Source organism: Schistocerca piceifrons, chromosome 2 (genome assembly GCF_021461385.2).
Source record: "Schistocerca piceifrons isolate TAMUIC-IGC-003096 chromosome 2, iqSchPice1.1, whole genome shotgun sequence".
NCBI classification, from domain to species: domain Eukaryota; kingdom Metazoa; phylum Arthropoda; class Insecta; order Orthoptera; family Acrididae; genus Schistocerca; species Schistocerca piceifrons.
This window is the reverse complement of record NC_060139.1, coordinates 385,539,506-385,556,000: the sequence shown is the minus strand read 5'-3', so window position 1 is coordinate 385,556,000 and position 16,495 is coordinate 385,539,506. Positions and strand designations below refer to the sequence as shown.

General features: G+C 43.0%; 1 protein-coding gene across 1 annotated transcript in view; it reads right to left on the bottom strand.

Annotated features, from left to right (window-relative positions):
- Positions 1–550: 550 nt before the first annotated feature.
- The window catches only part of LOC124776774 (ninjurin-B-like), a 30,625-nt gene continuing 14,680 nt past the window's right edge, over positions 551–16,495 (bottom strand). The window contains exons 3-4 of the mRNA XM_047251911.1: positions 12,029–12,232; positions 551–2,078 (exon numbers count right to left, since the gene is read on the bottom strand). Coding sequence (XP_047107867.1) covers positions 1,902–2,078; positions 12,029–12,232 — 381 coding nt within the window. The 3' untranslated portion in view covers positions 551–1,901. The remainder of the gene's footprint in view (positions 2,079–12,028; positions 12,233–16,495) is intronic.

Here is a 16,495-nt window from a genome sequence, read left to right as displayed (position 1 = left end):
GTTTGAACGTCATAACGCAAACCGTTCAGAAGTCATGACGATTTTACTTCATATAATTCAATTATTGTCACCTTGCACATGTGCTACAATCTTTATGACCGAGCAATTAGCGTATCTCAGTAGCAGTACCAAAGATCAGTTTCACAATACAGTCAACAAGATGCAGTCTAGTATTACGACAGCAACAGTCTATGTCACTATCATGTCTCTCACCCCCCACCACCTCCACACCCAATTTTCTCAAAAAGGCGACTGCATCAAGAATACAACATAGTTTATAAATTATTAAATAGTTAATTTTAGATCATTTCAGCAAGTTTGGTTTTCATAAGTATGCAGTAAAAATGCCTGATGAAGCGCGAAACATCCTGGAAATGTATGGTAATATATTAAATTACATGAATAAATTTAATAATGTGTTCGATAGGAGTACAAATTAAATACTTTTTTGATATTTAGGATTCTCACTAAATAAAAATGTACCTTATGTTTTGTTGTTTATTTTGGTAACAACCTATTTACAGAATTAAGTATAAATTCAACACTGAACTCACACACTCTTCAGTGTTTACAGATAAATAAATGGTCGCAGTACAATAATCAACAATGATCGTGTATCTTCCCAGAATCAACGAGAAATATTCTGGTGATTTTTCCCACATATCAAAATATTGATTAATTTTTCTTGGATGCAGTTCACACTCATATAAAACTTTTCAAAAGACATCATTGTTGCCTCTGAATAAATAATTTTAACAGTTGAAGGTGACCGTCAAGTGTTCAACACAAAAGCACGTTGGGTAAGTTGATCATGAGAGGTGGTTCAGTAATATCTGACCACACAGCCGTAACCTAAGCAACACAGAACACTATGGTCACGTATTAAGGCGAAGAGGAGGAAGACAACTGCTTTCCCCCCTTGTACCAGGGGCAGGCACTCTGGACTCGCATTCGGGAGAGCGACGATTCAAATCCCCGTCTGGTCATCCACATTTAGGTTTTCCGTGATTTCCCTAAATCTCTCCGGGAAAATGCCGGGATGGTTCCTTTCAAAAGAGCGCGACCGATTACCTCTCCATCGTTTCGCAATGAGAGCTTGTGCTCCGTCTGTAATGACTGCACTGTCGACGAGACGTTAAACCCAATCATACTTCCGTTCAGTACCTGGGAAGAGCATACGAACGTACGCATAGCCAAGCATAAGAAGAGGACAACAGATCCACGCCACACACAGCTTGGGCGCCAACGCACAAAGCAGTACGTCGCCTACTTTTGGAAATCACTGAAACCGAATAGCTAATATACATTTCCTTAGTGTGGAAAACTTTCAGCCGGTTCCTTACTGGGACGCCCAGCCAAAGATGCAACCTTACGAAATGATGGGTTCAGAATAGGGAATACTATCTGGTTTATGGCATCCGCAAGCCTTTGTGTGTATTCTCACGACCGTCTAATAGTGGTGATAATTCTACCAACCCAGATCAGCGCACAATGGTAAATTTTATGTTAAACTAGGGCTAGAGCTAACGTCTTGTAACCGTCATTCGAGAAAGATGACAAACTCAGTCGGAAACGATGAGAAAGGCAATCAGCCACACCCCTATTGAAACAATCATCCCGCCATTCGCAGGAAACCTAAATGAAGATGTCCATAACGGGATTTGAAACGCAATCAATCAGCGTACGAGTCCATTGTCTAAACCACTGTTTCACTTTTCTCAGTCACTTTCGAAGAATAAAGACAACAGCTTCTTTATAAGGAATGTAAAAAATTGCTCAGGCACTAAGTCACATAACACGCACACAAGTACGACTGTACAACAAGGTCTGGAGCTGACATTGGTGGCATTGCCTGACTGCCTGTCGTGTACGTTACAAGGTTAAGTGGACACTATAGAAGACTAAGGGGAAGCTGGCGCGGGCGAAACGTCGCTGAAGGACGCTGCGAACACGTTGATGATGGTGACCAGAAAGACGCCCACCACCACGTAGTTGTTGAGTTTATTGGCGTGCGCTTTCTTCTCCTCGCCCTTCAAGTCGGACTTGCCCTTGAAGATGAGCACCACGCCCACGGCCACCTGAAAAAAATGGTTCAAATGGCTCTGAGCACTATTGGACTTAACTTCTGACGTCATCAGTCCTCTAGAACTTAGAACTACTTAAACCTAACCAACGCAAGGACATCACAAACATCCATGCCCGAGGCAGGATTCGAACCTGCGACCGTAGCGGTCGCGCGGTTCCAGACTGTAGCGCCTAGAACCGCTCGGCCACCCCGGATGACGCCACCTGAAAGAAAAGAAGCATTTAACTTCTGCCTTCCGTTTTCGTCATAGGCCACAAAATGTCATTTCGGTTGCTGGAATATCAAAGAATACATTTCATTTTTCCCTTTGTTGTCATTTCACTCCGTCTCCAGTCGTGACGAATATGGGTTGGCGGCGGTCTACTCCCGATTTCAGCTAAGAACAGTAATAAAATAGACAAACATTGTTTCTAAGATATTTAAAAGTATAAAATATGTACATTTTTAAAATTATTAAAACAGGTATTTGCATATTTAAGATTTGAAGTAAAATAACTTTGTTTTTTCTTAAAAATACAGTTAATTGACGATACTCTTTATAAAATAGAACACTCTACTGAAGTTGCAAGAGCAGTAGTGAGGAGGACTATTAGAGGAAAATGTTTTTGAATATGGTCTGGGACTGAGGAATTGAGGACCCCGAGCCAAGCGTTTGGAAAAGGATGCAGCTCCTCCCGCCGGAGGTTCGAGTCCTCCCCTCGGGCATGGGTGTGTGTGCTGTTCTTAGATTAAGTTAGTTTAAGTAGTGTGTAAGTCCAGGGACCGATGACCTCTGCAGTTTGTCTCTTAGGAATTCACACACAGTTAGTTGACAACTCCTTCTATATCATAGATGAATTCTTGAATAGGAATAAATAAATCTATAAATACAGTACATGTATTTTGTGCCATTATATATATATATATATATATATATATATATATATATATATATATATATATATATATATATATTTTACAATACAGAGTTAAAGATTAATGTTTCTATTATTTACCCCATTCCCTTAAATGGCACAAAATAACACATGTACTGTATTTATAGATTTATTTATTCCTATTCAAGAATTCATCTATGGTATAGAAGGAGTTGTCAAGGAGATATGATTTCAATTTATTTTTGAAGCTATTACTGCTGTCTGTCCGACATTTTATTTCATCTGGTAAATAGTCGAAAATTTTTATAGCACCATATTTTGCCCCTTTCTGTGCCAAAGATAGATTGAGTAAAGGAAACTGTAAGTCTTTCTTTTTCCTAGTATTATAATCATGAATATCACTGTTGTTTTTAAACTGGTCCGTGTTGTTGAGAACAAATTTCGTTAGTGAGTAAATTTACTGTGAAGCTGTTGCAAGAATTTGAACATTTTTGAAGGACGGAGGAAAGTGGGAGGGGCGAGGAGTGGGGGCGGTGGGACGGAAGCCCGACAGGGACATGGAAGGACAGTATTTTGTTAAAGTGATACTGGGGCGGATTTTATGGTCAGGTAGGAGTAGTTGTCAAAGTTTCGTCGGGACACGATGTGGCGAGTGTGTAGGTGTAACGATGGAGCGCAGTAGAGGACAAGGATTGACAACTAGGGATGAATCGGTTGGCTACTTGGTATCAAGTTTGCGGGATATAGAGGAAATCCCAAAGTGTTCTGTGTGAGAGGGAAAACTCGGAAGTTTTACATGGGGATGGTGGGTTGATATGGAAGGCAAAGTGCAGTACATGTCGTCCAATAATTTGAAGAGAGTGGCATAATTTTGGTGGAGCATAAGTTCAGGTGACTCTGGGTTGGGGACTGGTCGGATCAAGGCTTTGAATGTCCAGAGTATGGTGGAGAGGTGCATTCCTCATGTTTAATCGCCTAGTGGCTTTAGTCTATTTAGGTATTTCAATTAGGTGGTTAGTAGATGCAGCTTCTAAGTTAGTGTACAGACGGGGATTAGTCCAGAGTGTTTTAGTATCTCAGTTAATCGTACAGTGCGGTCGTAAATTATGAGGTATAAATCATGGGAGTGGAAGGTGCTGGTTTTTCGTTCTCTAACTACTGCCTATATGTTGGAAGGGGTGAGCTTGAGGAGCTAATAGTTGCACCAGAAGGTAAAATGGTTGAGATAGATTTGCAGGGATCGTTAGGTTAGGTTAGGCTAGGTTAGGTTAATATATGCCCATCAGTGGGAGGATGTGCAGGAGCAGAGAACACAGAGCTTTAAGGCACATCTGCAATGGGGTGGAAGGAACCGGAATTAGTGTTATTTATGGTTACAAGGCGAACACAGTTTGTAGAAAGAGAAGATGGCTGACGTTTGTTGGGTGCCATACAAGTATATATGCTTTCTCATGGTCAAGGAATACAAGGATGGCAGATTAACGATTATGCAGTTGATGGGATACGAGCTGGCTAAGTTAGAGGAGCTGGTCGTCAGAGCGAAGTTGGGATGAAAGCCAGCTTGGTTGATACGGACTGTTAGGTGCTGGTTTAGGTGTTTATGAACATGTTGATAATGGATGGATTGGAAAATCTTGATGAACATGAAGGTGAGGTTGATGGGTCGGTAGGAGGACACGTCGCTGGGAGGTTGGATTTAAGGAAGAATGCACTATGAGAAGTTTTTCACAGTATAGTCGACTGTATGAGGGATCACATTGGCAAGGATTTCTAGGAAAGAATTTACACATTCTTTCATGTGCCAATAGGTAATAAAGTCGTGACTAGGAGCAGTGTTTCGTTTATTTTGTAGTATTTGTATGATGTCTTGCAGTGTGACTGAAGTATTAAGATCTGTTCGTGTTATGTGGTCTAGGTTCTGGACACCAAAAGTAAGAGGTGAGACAGGTGTGCCACTTCATTAGCGAAATACGGGAAATCGGTGATGAAAATGAATGTTGTAGTCAAGGATAGAAAAATATGTGAGATGCGGGATGCGAAGCGATTAGCTTAGATTGTTAAGTAAATGGTGATTATTGTGCAGAAGTGGATAGTTGAGATGGAGATTCTTATCAGTAAGGCGGTGTAAGGTATTTAGAGGAGATTATAGGTAGTGTAGTACTAAAAATGACACATGTTTTTTGCCTGTATCAGTTTTTTTCTTGTTTTGCTTTTATTAGGCTTCTGGTGTGTCTCCGTATTTGCATGTGTGTGTATGTTTGTGTGTGGCTAGGTGGTTGGTGGCTGGGTGGGTGGATGGATGAGAGGGCGAGTGGGTGGGTTTCTGGGTGTGTGTATGTATGTGTGTCTCGGCCGTGTGTTTGGAGAAAGCAACAGTCAATATGCGGGGACTCACGGAGAAGGAGATCATGGTGTCGGTGTGTGCGATGAGGAAAGAAGGAGTTGGTTCAGACGTGAGTGGACATGGCGTTTGACAAGGTGTGTTGCAAGAGGGAGGAGGCAATGAAAGCTGTAATCAGTTCAAAAGTTAGCGGATGGCTTCCGATTTGTATGTCAATATATTCCCGGCGGGTACTCCAGCTGGCGTGAAGCAGTCGAGTCGTGGATAGGTTATCAGTGTTTCGAGGGGGGGGGGGGGTGTATGTGCAGCTGTGAGATGTTCTGTGGGGGTTAATGTGTAGGGTGATCACTTCCAGTAGTATCAAGTGTGCGTAATCTTTTAAAATGTTTATTGTTTAACGAAAAATGGACGTAAATAGTAAAGACACTTTTATTGAAGAGTAAATCAACAAGCTCTGGTGATGCTCTGAACGGAATCAAACAAAGTATTTATGTCTGACAAGGGTGAATACGAGTGCGGCAGTTGTTTACGTCCGGAACCGTGAAATAGCCCACTGATTTTGAGCAATGATGCAGCTGAAAGGCTCTTTTTTCCACGCCACAAGTCTTGCAGCCCAGTGAAATGAACTACACTCATGCTCATAAATTACGGATAGTGCTGATACATGGAGAAACAACGTTTTTGGTGGGCGGTTTGCGGGTTTAAACCACCTCTAGGTATGACCATGAGGTGCATTTGATCTGCAGTCGTCGCACAGTGGCGCTGGCAGCAGTCCACATATGCAGAAGTGTGTTCGTGCATGTCAGACTACGGTGCAGCGAGTAAGTGTGCAGACGTTTTCAAACGTGCTAATGGTGACTGTGTGTTGAAAATGGCTCAAAGAACACATATTGATGACGTTATCAGGGGTAGAATACTAGGGCGACTGGAGGCTGGTCAAACACAGCAGGTCGTAGCACGGGCCCTCCGTGTGCCACAAAGTGTGATCTCAAAGTTCCGGCAAAGATTCCAGCAGACAGGAAATGTGTCCAGGTGCTACAGTACGGGACGTCCACAGTGTAAAACACCACAAGAAGACCGATATCTCACCATCAGTGGCCGCAGACGGCCACGGAGTACTGCAGGTAGCCTTGCTTGGGACCTTACCGCAGCCACTGGAACAGTTGTCTCCAGACACACAGTCTACAGACGACTGAGCAAACATGGTTTATGCGCTCGGAGACCTGCAAGGTGCATTCCACTGACCCCTGGTCACAGGAGAGCCCGTAAAGCCTGGTGGCAAGAACACAGTACATGGTCATTGGAACAGTGGTTCCAGGTTATGTTCACGGACGAGTCCAGGTACAGTCTGAACAGTGATTCTCGCCGGGTTTTCATCGGGCGTGAACCAGGAACCTGATAACAATCCCTTAATGTTCTTGAAAGGGACTGTATGGAGGTCGTGGTTTGATGGTGTGGGTTGAGATTATGATTAGTGCACGTACGCCTCTGCATGTCTTTGACAGAGGAACTGTAACAGGGCAGGTGTATAGGGATGTCATTTTGCACCAGTAAGTCCGCCTTTTCAGGGGTGCAGTGGGTCCCATCTTCCTCCTGATGGGTGATAACGCACGGCCCCACCGAGTTGCCATCGTGGAGGAGTACCTTGAAACAGAAGATATCAGGCGAATGCAGTGGCCTGCCTGTTCTCCAGATCTAAACCCCATCGAGCACGTCTGGGATGCTCTCGGTCCACATATCGCTGCACATCTTCAAACCCCTACGACACTTCAGGAGCTCAGACAGGCACTGGTGCAAGAATGGGAGGATATACCCAAGCAGCTGCTCGACCACCTGATCCAGAATATGCCAACCTGTTGTGCGGCCTGTGTACGTGTGCATGGTGATCATATCCCGTACTGATGTCAGGGTACATGCGCAGGAAACAGTGGCGTTTTGTAGCACATGTGTTTCGGGACAGTTTTCTCAACTTATCACCAATACCGTGGACTTACAGATCTGTGTCGTATGTGTCCCCTATGAGCCTATACTATTAGCTCCAGTTTTGTGTAGTGCCACGTTGTGTGGCACCACATTCTGCAATTATCTTTAATTTATGAGCATGAGTGTAGTTGCCGTCTGAGGTAGTGTAACTTAACTCTGCCGTCATGCCCAGTGGACTACACGAAGCTGCCTATAGAATCCTCTATTGTGCTATGCTAAGGCGTCATTGGGCACCGGTATTGAAGGTACAAGTTACTTTCGCATTGTTCTGGTTGTCGTTAATGTAAATATTCGAAACCGGACCGTCTACTTCACTTGAAGTAACTGCTTAGTTGCGCTTTTGAACCTGAACAGACTCCATTCTCTCAAGAAGGAAACATTCTTGTCATTATCGCGATTTGTGGTTGTGAGGGATGGTTGCTGGGAGTGGAAGGAGGGGGAAGGGTGAAGGGGAACCCGGAACCTTCGTGTTGTTGCCGCACAGTGCGTTCGCTCAGAAGCGGCGACCGATCTTTTGAAGTACTTCGAGTATCAATGAGGATGAAGCACGCTGTCGAGCACTGTTAACAGGATCAGTAGCTGTTAAAACCGTTACCGAACCTGAGTAGTTTGCGTTCTGGAACGGGATATCGTCAAAATAAAAGTCTCTGACGTCATCAGAGTATAGCAAACAGATCAGGCCGAACTCAGAATGTCGTTCCTAATGGGGAAGTCTCGTCAGGACAGAGATAGCGTCCAGAATACCCCTACACAAGAGCTATATGGCCGCTGATGTTTACAATATATAGAGCAGAAAAAAGTATTACATACTTTGGGAGTCGGTAGCATGTCCGGTTAACATGAGCCGTAAAAAGCGTAGCTAAAGATCTATGAGAACTTGTTCATCTTTGCTACTGTAAAACACATCTCTTCTACTGTAATCTTTTTGCTGTTATGAGCGATCGACGGACTAGAGTAAACAGACAAGGACGCTTTCTTCTGTTATTGTCCATGAATTCTGCATGCAGTAAGCATCTGTTAGTGTCATTATTGTAAGCCATATTCGCTGTTCTGGCTAAGTGCAGCGCATGCACTAGTTCTAAAGGAACCAGTATGTGTCTTGATAAATTTACGAAATGCTTTTACTTGTAGTTTCATCATTGCACTTACCAGCATAACGAAATCCTGTTATTGCACACGGGAAATGGTGTATATGATGTTCTGTTATAGCCTAGAAGCAACCGTCTTCCCGTGTCCTTAATGCTGGAAAATGTGTTCTCATTTTTCACTCGTATCTGTTGACTGCAGGCTGTAAATCGTTCATAATATCAAGGAGATTACTGTGGAAAAGATGTTTTTCACTATACCGGAGATGAACAAGAACTCATATCTCTCAAGCATGCAAGTTTACTTGATATTGCTGTCTTTTTTTTTTTTTTTTGTCCATTTCTGTCCGTACTACAAATATGGAATACTTTTTCATCATCCTGTACATAAATGCAACGGTGGATAATATCTGTAGCTCTCTGAGGATATTCGCAGATGCCGTATTTGTGCCCAAGGGTATGTTAGAAACTTATTACGAAATGCGAAGGGGCTTGCAGATGATCAGCGCATGCAGTCAAGATCGGCAGCTGAGACGAAACATACAGACGAGGAAGTAGAGAGTGTTTCATCATGAAGCTCCAGTACGATATTTATGAAACTTTATGGAGATGCTCATAAAGTGACGAGTCTTAATTAGTTAAACTTTCATTCCATTCGAAACAGATGGCGAGCTGCAACAGCAGTCTGAGGTGTAAGCCCCAGGGGCATAGATACACTCTTTTAGACGTTGTGGCATGGAAGCAAGAAGCCCCCGCATGCCATCTTGAGGAATTTCTTGGCATGTTCTACCAGTTGATGAAGATCGCCGGTTAGAGGTTGTATGAAATTATAGGTCTTCCTGTGACGTCACAAGCATCGCTCGATGGGTGGCAAACGAGGGGGCTGGGCAGGTCAGTCAAGGATTCGCACATTCCTCAAGATGTCTATGGTGTGAGCTACAGCGTGGGGTCTTGCATTATCCTGCTCGAATATGCCATTTGGTACCGTAGTCATGGAGGGAATAATAACAAGGTTTACCATTCTTACCACATAGTGGCGAGCATTCAGCCTTCTTTCAACAAATTACTCCTGTTGTCATGCCCAGTAGCTCCCAACATCATGATTCCAGGAACTGGGCAGGTATGGGACTCTAGAATCGCTGTTTGCTGTGTCCGTTCACCATTTCGTCTCCGGACACGTTGGCGTCAATCTGATCGCTGCAAACAGAAGCGAGACTCGTCGCTGAACATCAGAGATGCCACTCAGCGTCCTAGTTGATTCTGCTTCTACATGATGCAGGTTTCTGTTGTCTGTGATATTAAGTAAGCGGTAAACGACGCCTGGTAGTTCGACATTTCAACCCAGCTTCCAGTAATCTGTTTCAGACGGCAGACGGTTCGTGGCGACAGTCTGCCTGAAACATCTGCCCGAATGTCGGCTGTTACCATCTATCTGTCGGTCACAGCCAGACTAACACCCTTACTGCCTCAAAAAATCCTTCTGAATGTGTCAGCGCGTCATATGTTCTAAAACTGCCAACGTTTCAGCTCTTACTGCGGGCAGTCTACATCAGGGATCACGAATGGTTGCAATAGCAGACGAAATGTTGCTAGTTTTTTAACAAACCGGGAAGGATTTTATTTAAAATGCAGTCCGGCGCAAAAGTCTACGCTTTTACAATACTACCATCTTCCCGAGGTGTAGTTCTTCTGGAAGGACCCGAGACTACACATCTTGTCACACTGTGTCCCGAGTCCATCTCATCACCATTCGTTCTGCATTCATTGCACTATAGCTGTGCTGTCGGTGTGTTGATTTCACGATTAGAGTTTTATCAAAGTCCGACATATTGAAATAAGCAGCACTTGCTTGTCCTCTGGGTATGCTGTGTTGCCACCTCTATTCGTAATGTCCCAGGAACTGTTGGATGCACCCGTAGTCAACGTGTTCTCACACCATTCTTCATCTACATGAATGGCTTTTTTAACTGGAAATACTGAAAATAAGCTCGTATATCGGTGAAATTTTAATCTAAATATCCCATAGGCATGAAAATACTAAAGCCAATTGGACAGTGTTCGATCATGGTGTTGATGGTGTTCCATTTCCGTCAATATAAATAAACGTTATATAATGCGCTCAAGCAGCCCGAAAGCCCCGATATTATTACTCTGCACCGTCGGAGAACAACCACTGTAATTAGACGTAGCCTTCAAGTATCTATAAGTTTCTATACAGAGTGATTCAATGTGAAACGACCACATCAATCTAGGGATGGGAAATAGTTCCCAAACTCAGATTTATAGAACAAAATTCTGGGAAAGTGTAATTCATGAGCGGAAAACATCGCTTGGAAGACCTTCGTTCAACCAGTTCTTCAATATTTGTTCCTTAGCAACTTGAATTAACGGTAGAGCTGGAAAACATCAAAGAAGAGCTGCACGATTCGTCAGAGGCTTTTTACTCGGAAAGAGTGTATCACGGAAATCGTCAACAAACTGCAGTAAGAGTTATTGTGGGAGAGACTATTTACGTCGCATGGAACCATACTCGCAAGATTCCCAGAGTTCGCGTTCCAGTGAATTAAATTGGAAAGGAGGTGATGGGATGGGGAAGAGGAGGGGAGTGGAAGGCACTATGTACTGTACGCCTCACACCGCACAGCGGCTTGCGAAGTGCAGACGTACTTATCTGATCAAAAATATCCGGAATCTAGTACTGGACTTTAATGTGGGATGCGTCCACCCTTCGCCTTTGTGACAGCTTGAATTCTGCTGGAGACAATTTCAATGAGGTTTCTGAATGACTATGGAGAAATGGCAGCCGATTATTCCCCGACAGCCGAAACCAGGGAAGGTACTGTTTTGGACCCTGGCATCTGGTGCGAAGTCTTTGTTCTAACTCACCCCAAATATACTGTAGTGGGTTCAGCTGGGGACTCTGGACAGACCAATCCATTTCTGGAATGTTATTGTCCACAAACTACTGCGTCACAGATATGCTTTATGACTGAATGGATTGTCATGCTGGTACAAATAATCATCGTCTCTGAACTGTTCCTGTACTGGAAGCATTAATCCATGTCGTAAAATGTGTTCATATCCTTTTTCAATTAACATTTTGTAAAGTACAGTAAAGTGTCCGCACCATAATTACTAAACACCCTCCGCCCCACATACCGCAATACCGCTTGCTCCATTCTTCGTTGTTGGCACTATATATCACCGCAGATATAGTTCTCCAGACATTCACGAATGATTCCTTCCGCTGATTTCATGCGATTTTTTTTTTACAATCAGCGTCCGCAATGTTCGGCTGTCTCAGTCCGTCAGTACATGAGGTCTGCCTGGACGTGGTTTAGCTCCGATTGCTCCTTCGCTTTTCCGCTTCACTACCGCATTACCAACAGTCAACTTGGGCAACTTCAGGGAGGTTGAAATGCCCTTGATAAATCTGTTACTCAGGTGACATCCAATGAGTAGTCTACGACCAAAGTCACAGAGCGCTCGTAACCTACCCATTCTGATGTTACTGCTTTCCTGCTAACAACGCAACACTCCCCGCCTCCTATTATACGGACGAGTCCGCCTGCCTAGTGGTCAATTCCGCAATGCGCGGGTGTGTCTGGATTCTCTTGATAGTGTAGTACAGAAGTAGATGTCGAGAATATCAACTGACCTGCAGTAAGATGCTGATGGCAATGAGTGTGATGCTGATGACGTAGGTGCTGCTCTGCTTGCCGTACATGATGAGGTAGCGCAGCTGGTTGGCGTTGGAGGTGAGCAGCGCAATGTCCATCATTCCCTGCGCCACCGTCTTTTTCGCCGCCCACGCGTTCCCTCTCGGTTTCACAGTCTCCAGATCATCCTCCGTTTCTCCATCCTTTAATGTGGCATACAGACAATCATAAATGAACCGTCCACTATTACTTCTGTGGGAGAAGTCAGCATTGTCAGGTAAAACGATTGAATTGCTTGTGAGATGTCTGCTTCTAGGTACTATTTTTGTCACATATTCTATTACATCTACATATATACTCCGCAACCTCTGTGCAATGCGTAGCTGAAGACACTTTACTCCTAAATTGGGAAATTCCTCATCTCTTACATCCACGTACTGCGTGAGACAGGAATTACTATCTGCTCTATACGCGCACATTCTCCCTCATCTTTTTTCTCATGATCCTTAACGCCAGTTAGACGATGTTGGAAGCGCAGTTGTGATACAGTTTTACGTGAGTACCAGTTCCCTAAATTTACCCGACAGGGTTTCATGATTTAGCAGCACCATCTATCTTCCGATAATTTCCATTTAATTTTCCCATGCAGCTCGGTTACACTTTCATGTGGGCCATACCGATCTGCAACGGCCTCATTGCCAGGTTTCCGTAACTGTTGCTATGACTACCTGATGAAGACTCCAAAGGGTGAACCAGTGCTCGAGAACTGGCCACGCCAGCATCGGGCTTGCAATTTCCTTTCCCAGGACTCTTCCAACAAACTTAGTTCTCCATTCGCCTTCACCACTGCTGATTTTACCTGTTCGACCCAGATCATATCGACTCTTAAGGTTACACTTAAATATTTAAATAATCAGACGATCTCCAGAAATTTACTAATAATTGTATACTTCCGTGTTCTTTTTAATGGATATGACCCTACAGTTATCCACATTAAGAAGTCAGTTGACGTTCATTACATCAACTGTAAATTATGTTCAAGTCTTTCTCCATTTCCTTACTATTATCCAAAGACGATATTTTCTTGCTGGCAACAGCATCTTCGGTCAACACTCTGGTAATGGTGCTGTCACTATCTGGTAAATGGTTTACAGATGCGGAGAGTGTATTCACATACACTAGCACCAATAGCACAAGAATGTAATTAAATATATGACATGGCTTACAAAATACTTTAAAAACTAACGCGACAAATTTATAATGAAATCGTCTCATTGGCGCTGATTATAATAAAATTATATCTTCTTGCAAAAAACTGTATTCAACCATAAACGCAGTTTCACCAAACAGATTACTATCAGTTGTAATTGCTTCCCACCCAACGCCACCACATTAGTACTAGTAAATGTTTCCCGCTGTCAGCTGTTGGTTAATGTAGAAAACCTTAAATTTATGATAAACATACATATTGCGATCTTTTCTTTACACTTTTCAGCAAATCTGTGAAGTTTGTAGTCGTGAATTTACAGAGTGAAAGAAAGATGAATTTGGTGCATCATATACCGGATGGTTAAAACTAAAGTGCTGCTACTCCCAGGGTTCCAGTGTGGGCTATAATTATCGTTAAGCAGTGAAACTTAGTAAATATACTAACGTATTAAAGCGGAACCGATTTACGCTGGAAAAAAATTAATTTCAGTTTTGGTCACCAGAGGCAAATCTAGCGCTGTGAATGCAAGAAAGACGTATAGATGTGTTTCTATATGTAATTGATTAGGAACTGGACGTGGGCAAGAAAGGTCAAACAAGTGAGAGTGGTATATTGTCGATTTTATGATTAACCGGCGCTTACTCAGTTTGTTCAGTACGAGCACCGGAGTCTTCGACGACATGCTGCATCCGCGAAATGACGTGATCTACAGTTGCTCGCAGCAGTTCCGATGGCTTCTGAGCAACGTGGTCCTGTACACTGACCTACGATCAGGCAGAGATGGAACGTGTACCTAGTAAATGCGCTCTTTTAGATATCCCCAGAGCCAAAAGTCTCATGGTTTCAAATCAAGTGACCTTTGCAGGCCTTGCATCTGGAAAGCCTTTAGAGATAACACGTTCGTGGAAGGCTGCATGAAGCAGATCTTTCACTGGGCGAGAGACGTGAGGTATTGCACCATATTGCACGGAAAGAGTGGTTTCTTCACAGTTTCCCCGTCCCAAAGTAAGAATCACATGCTGTACAAGAAGGTCTCGATAACGTGCAGACGCCGCTGTACACATGACAGGCCCTCTGTTTGCATTATCTTCAAAGAAGAACAAACCGAGTGTAAAGGTGCTTAGTCACATAAGGCGAGTGCTATAGCTCTTCATGCACAACACTCAGTTTAACAGTACCTCAAATTCGGCAGTTCTGTTTATTCACTGCACCCTTTAGTGTAACATGTGTCTCGTCACTGCGTAGAATACTGCCCGACCACATGTAATCAACTTCAGTCCGTTGCAGAAACCGAAGAGCAACTTCAGAACTTTATTGTGGGTCATCAGGTTTCAGTTGCTGCACCTCTGGTCTTGTTCGGGTACTAGTGTAATACAGACCGTAAAACGTACCGTACTGTTGACCATGAGATGATCAATTCTCGTGACACTCTACGAGCATTAACACTAGGAAGGGCACGTGCTGCATGCTTAGTTACAGCAACTGCAACCTCGGCAATAACTTCCAGGTGCCACATCAAACTAACCCGTGTTTTCGAATTTTATTATCGTCTTCTTTAAACCATTTAATGACCTCGGGACTCTCCTCAAATTTTTCTGTCAGTGATACTCTCTCAATGCAACACTGTAACTGCTGCCGTTCGCATAAAACAGTTTCATTCACAATGCACAGTCTCTCCTTTCGATAACTATACCGCTACTCTTGTTGCCGGTATTACAAGATAACATCACGAAATTTAGTTGGTGGGAAATCTCTAGCGTTTGGTAGCAGAGCTACGAGCAGACAAAGTGTTCTGAAACAGACTGTTTACTATTACAATCATCGTGGCAACAGTCGAGACAGCAGTCGGCAGGGGCTGTTGTGCATATCTCGGTTTAATTGTTGTAACATATGAACATTGCTACAAGTGTGCAGTACCAGATTTCCATCACAACCTAGACCTGTTGTGAGTGATTCGCCCAAACTCGCGGAGATATTTCTTATTCCCAGTAGCACAAAATATTCCTCTAGTTCAACAAAGAGCAGCAGCTATAGACTGCATGGATTTAGCAAGTGAATAAAAGACGTCAGGGAATGGGTTTGTCCCTCGCAACTACTGGATTCCCTCTGGCTTTATATTCATGACTCTACTCACGATTTTAATTGTAATTAAGTATAGAAAACTACAAAATTGTATTTGATCTCTAATTAAATTATAATACCTTAAGAACAGGTCATCTTAGATCCTAATCCGAAGTAAGTTCTTTATTACCTGATAATCGTACAAATCACAATCTTTATAGTGCCACAGTTTTATGTTGTGTATGACTCATTATTCTATCGGTGACAATATCACTGACTGCAAATGAAGATGTTCTATACAATAATGGGACAAAGATTAACTTTCCAGTTATTAAGTTAGTAAGCTATATCATGGGATGCTCTTTGCAATACCAGGAAAATAGAACACCCTTGGACATTTAATCACATTTTTTCTTTCGAAAAAATAAAGTGAAATGAATTTCATTTCTTTTCCTGGAGCACTGAACAAATCATGGTCTGCGTTACTGTGTTTGCCGATGTTTCGATCACAAATTTATGTAATCGCATAACACTGAAATTTGAAATGGCACCTTGCCGAAGTGAGTGTCTCAACGATACAGGCAGCCGTATTGTAGGTGCAACCACTAAGGAGAGGTATTTGTAGAGAAGCTAGACAAACAAGTGCTTCCTGAAGAAAGGCAGGAGCCTTTTCTGAAGTTTCTGGGGCAACATTCTGGATGATTGATCTGGTAACGTTAGCAATTATCGTCTTGCTGTGCTGGTATTGCGAACGGGAAACAAAGAAAAATTACAGCCGTCGTTTGCCCTGGAGGCACTTAGTTCTTTTATTTGGTAAATGATCATGACATCCTCTTGAGTAAAGTATTACGGGCGTAAAATTGTCCCACATTCAGATCTCCGGGGCGGGGACTACTCAGGAGGATATCGTCAAAAGGAAACCAAAAAGTGGAATTCTAAGGGTCGGAGCGTGAAATGTTGGATCCCATAATCGGTAGGGAGGTTACACATCATTCTGAAACTAAGCTACAGAATAGTACAAGTTTATATGTCAACTAGTTCCGCAGGTGATGAAGGGATTGAAAGAATGTATGATGGGATAAAAGAAATTATTGAAATAGGTGAGAAAGAGAAAATGTAATTGTGACAGGGAATTGGAATTCTATAGCAGTAAAAGGAATAGTAAAAAATAGTAGGAGACTATGGACTAGGGGAA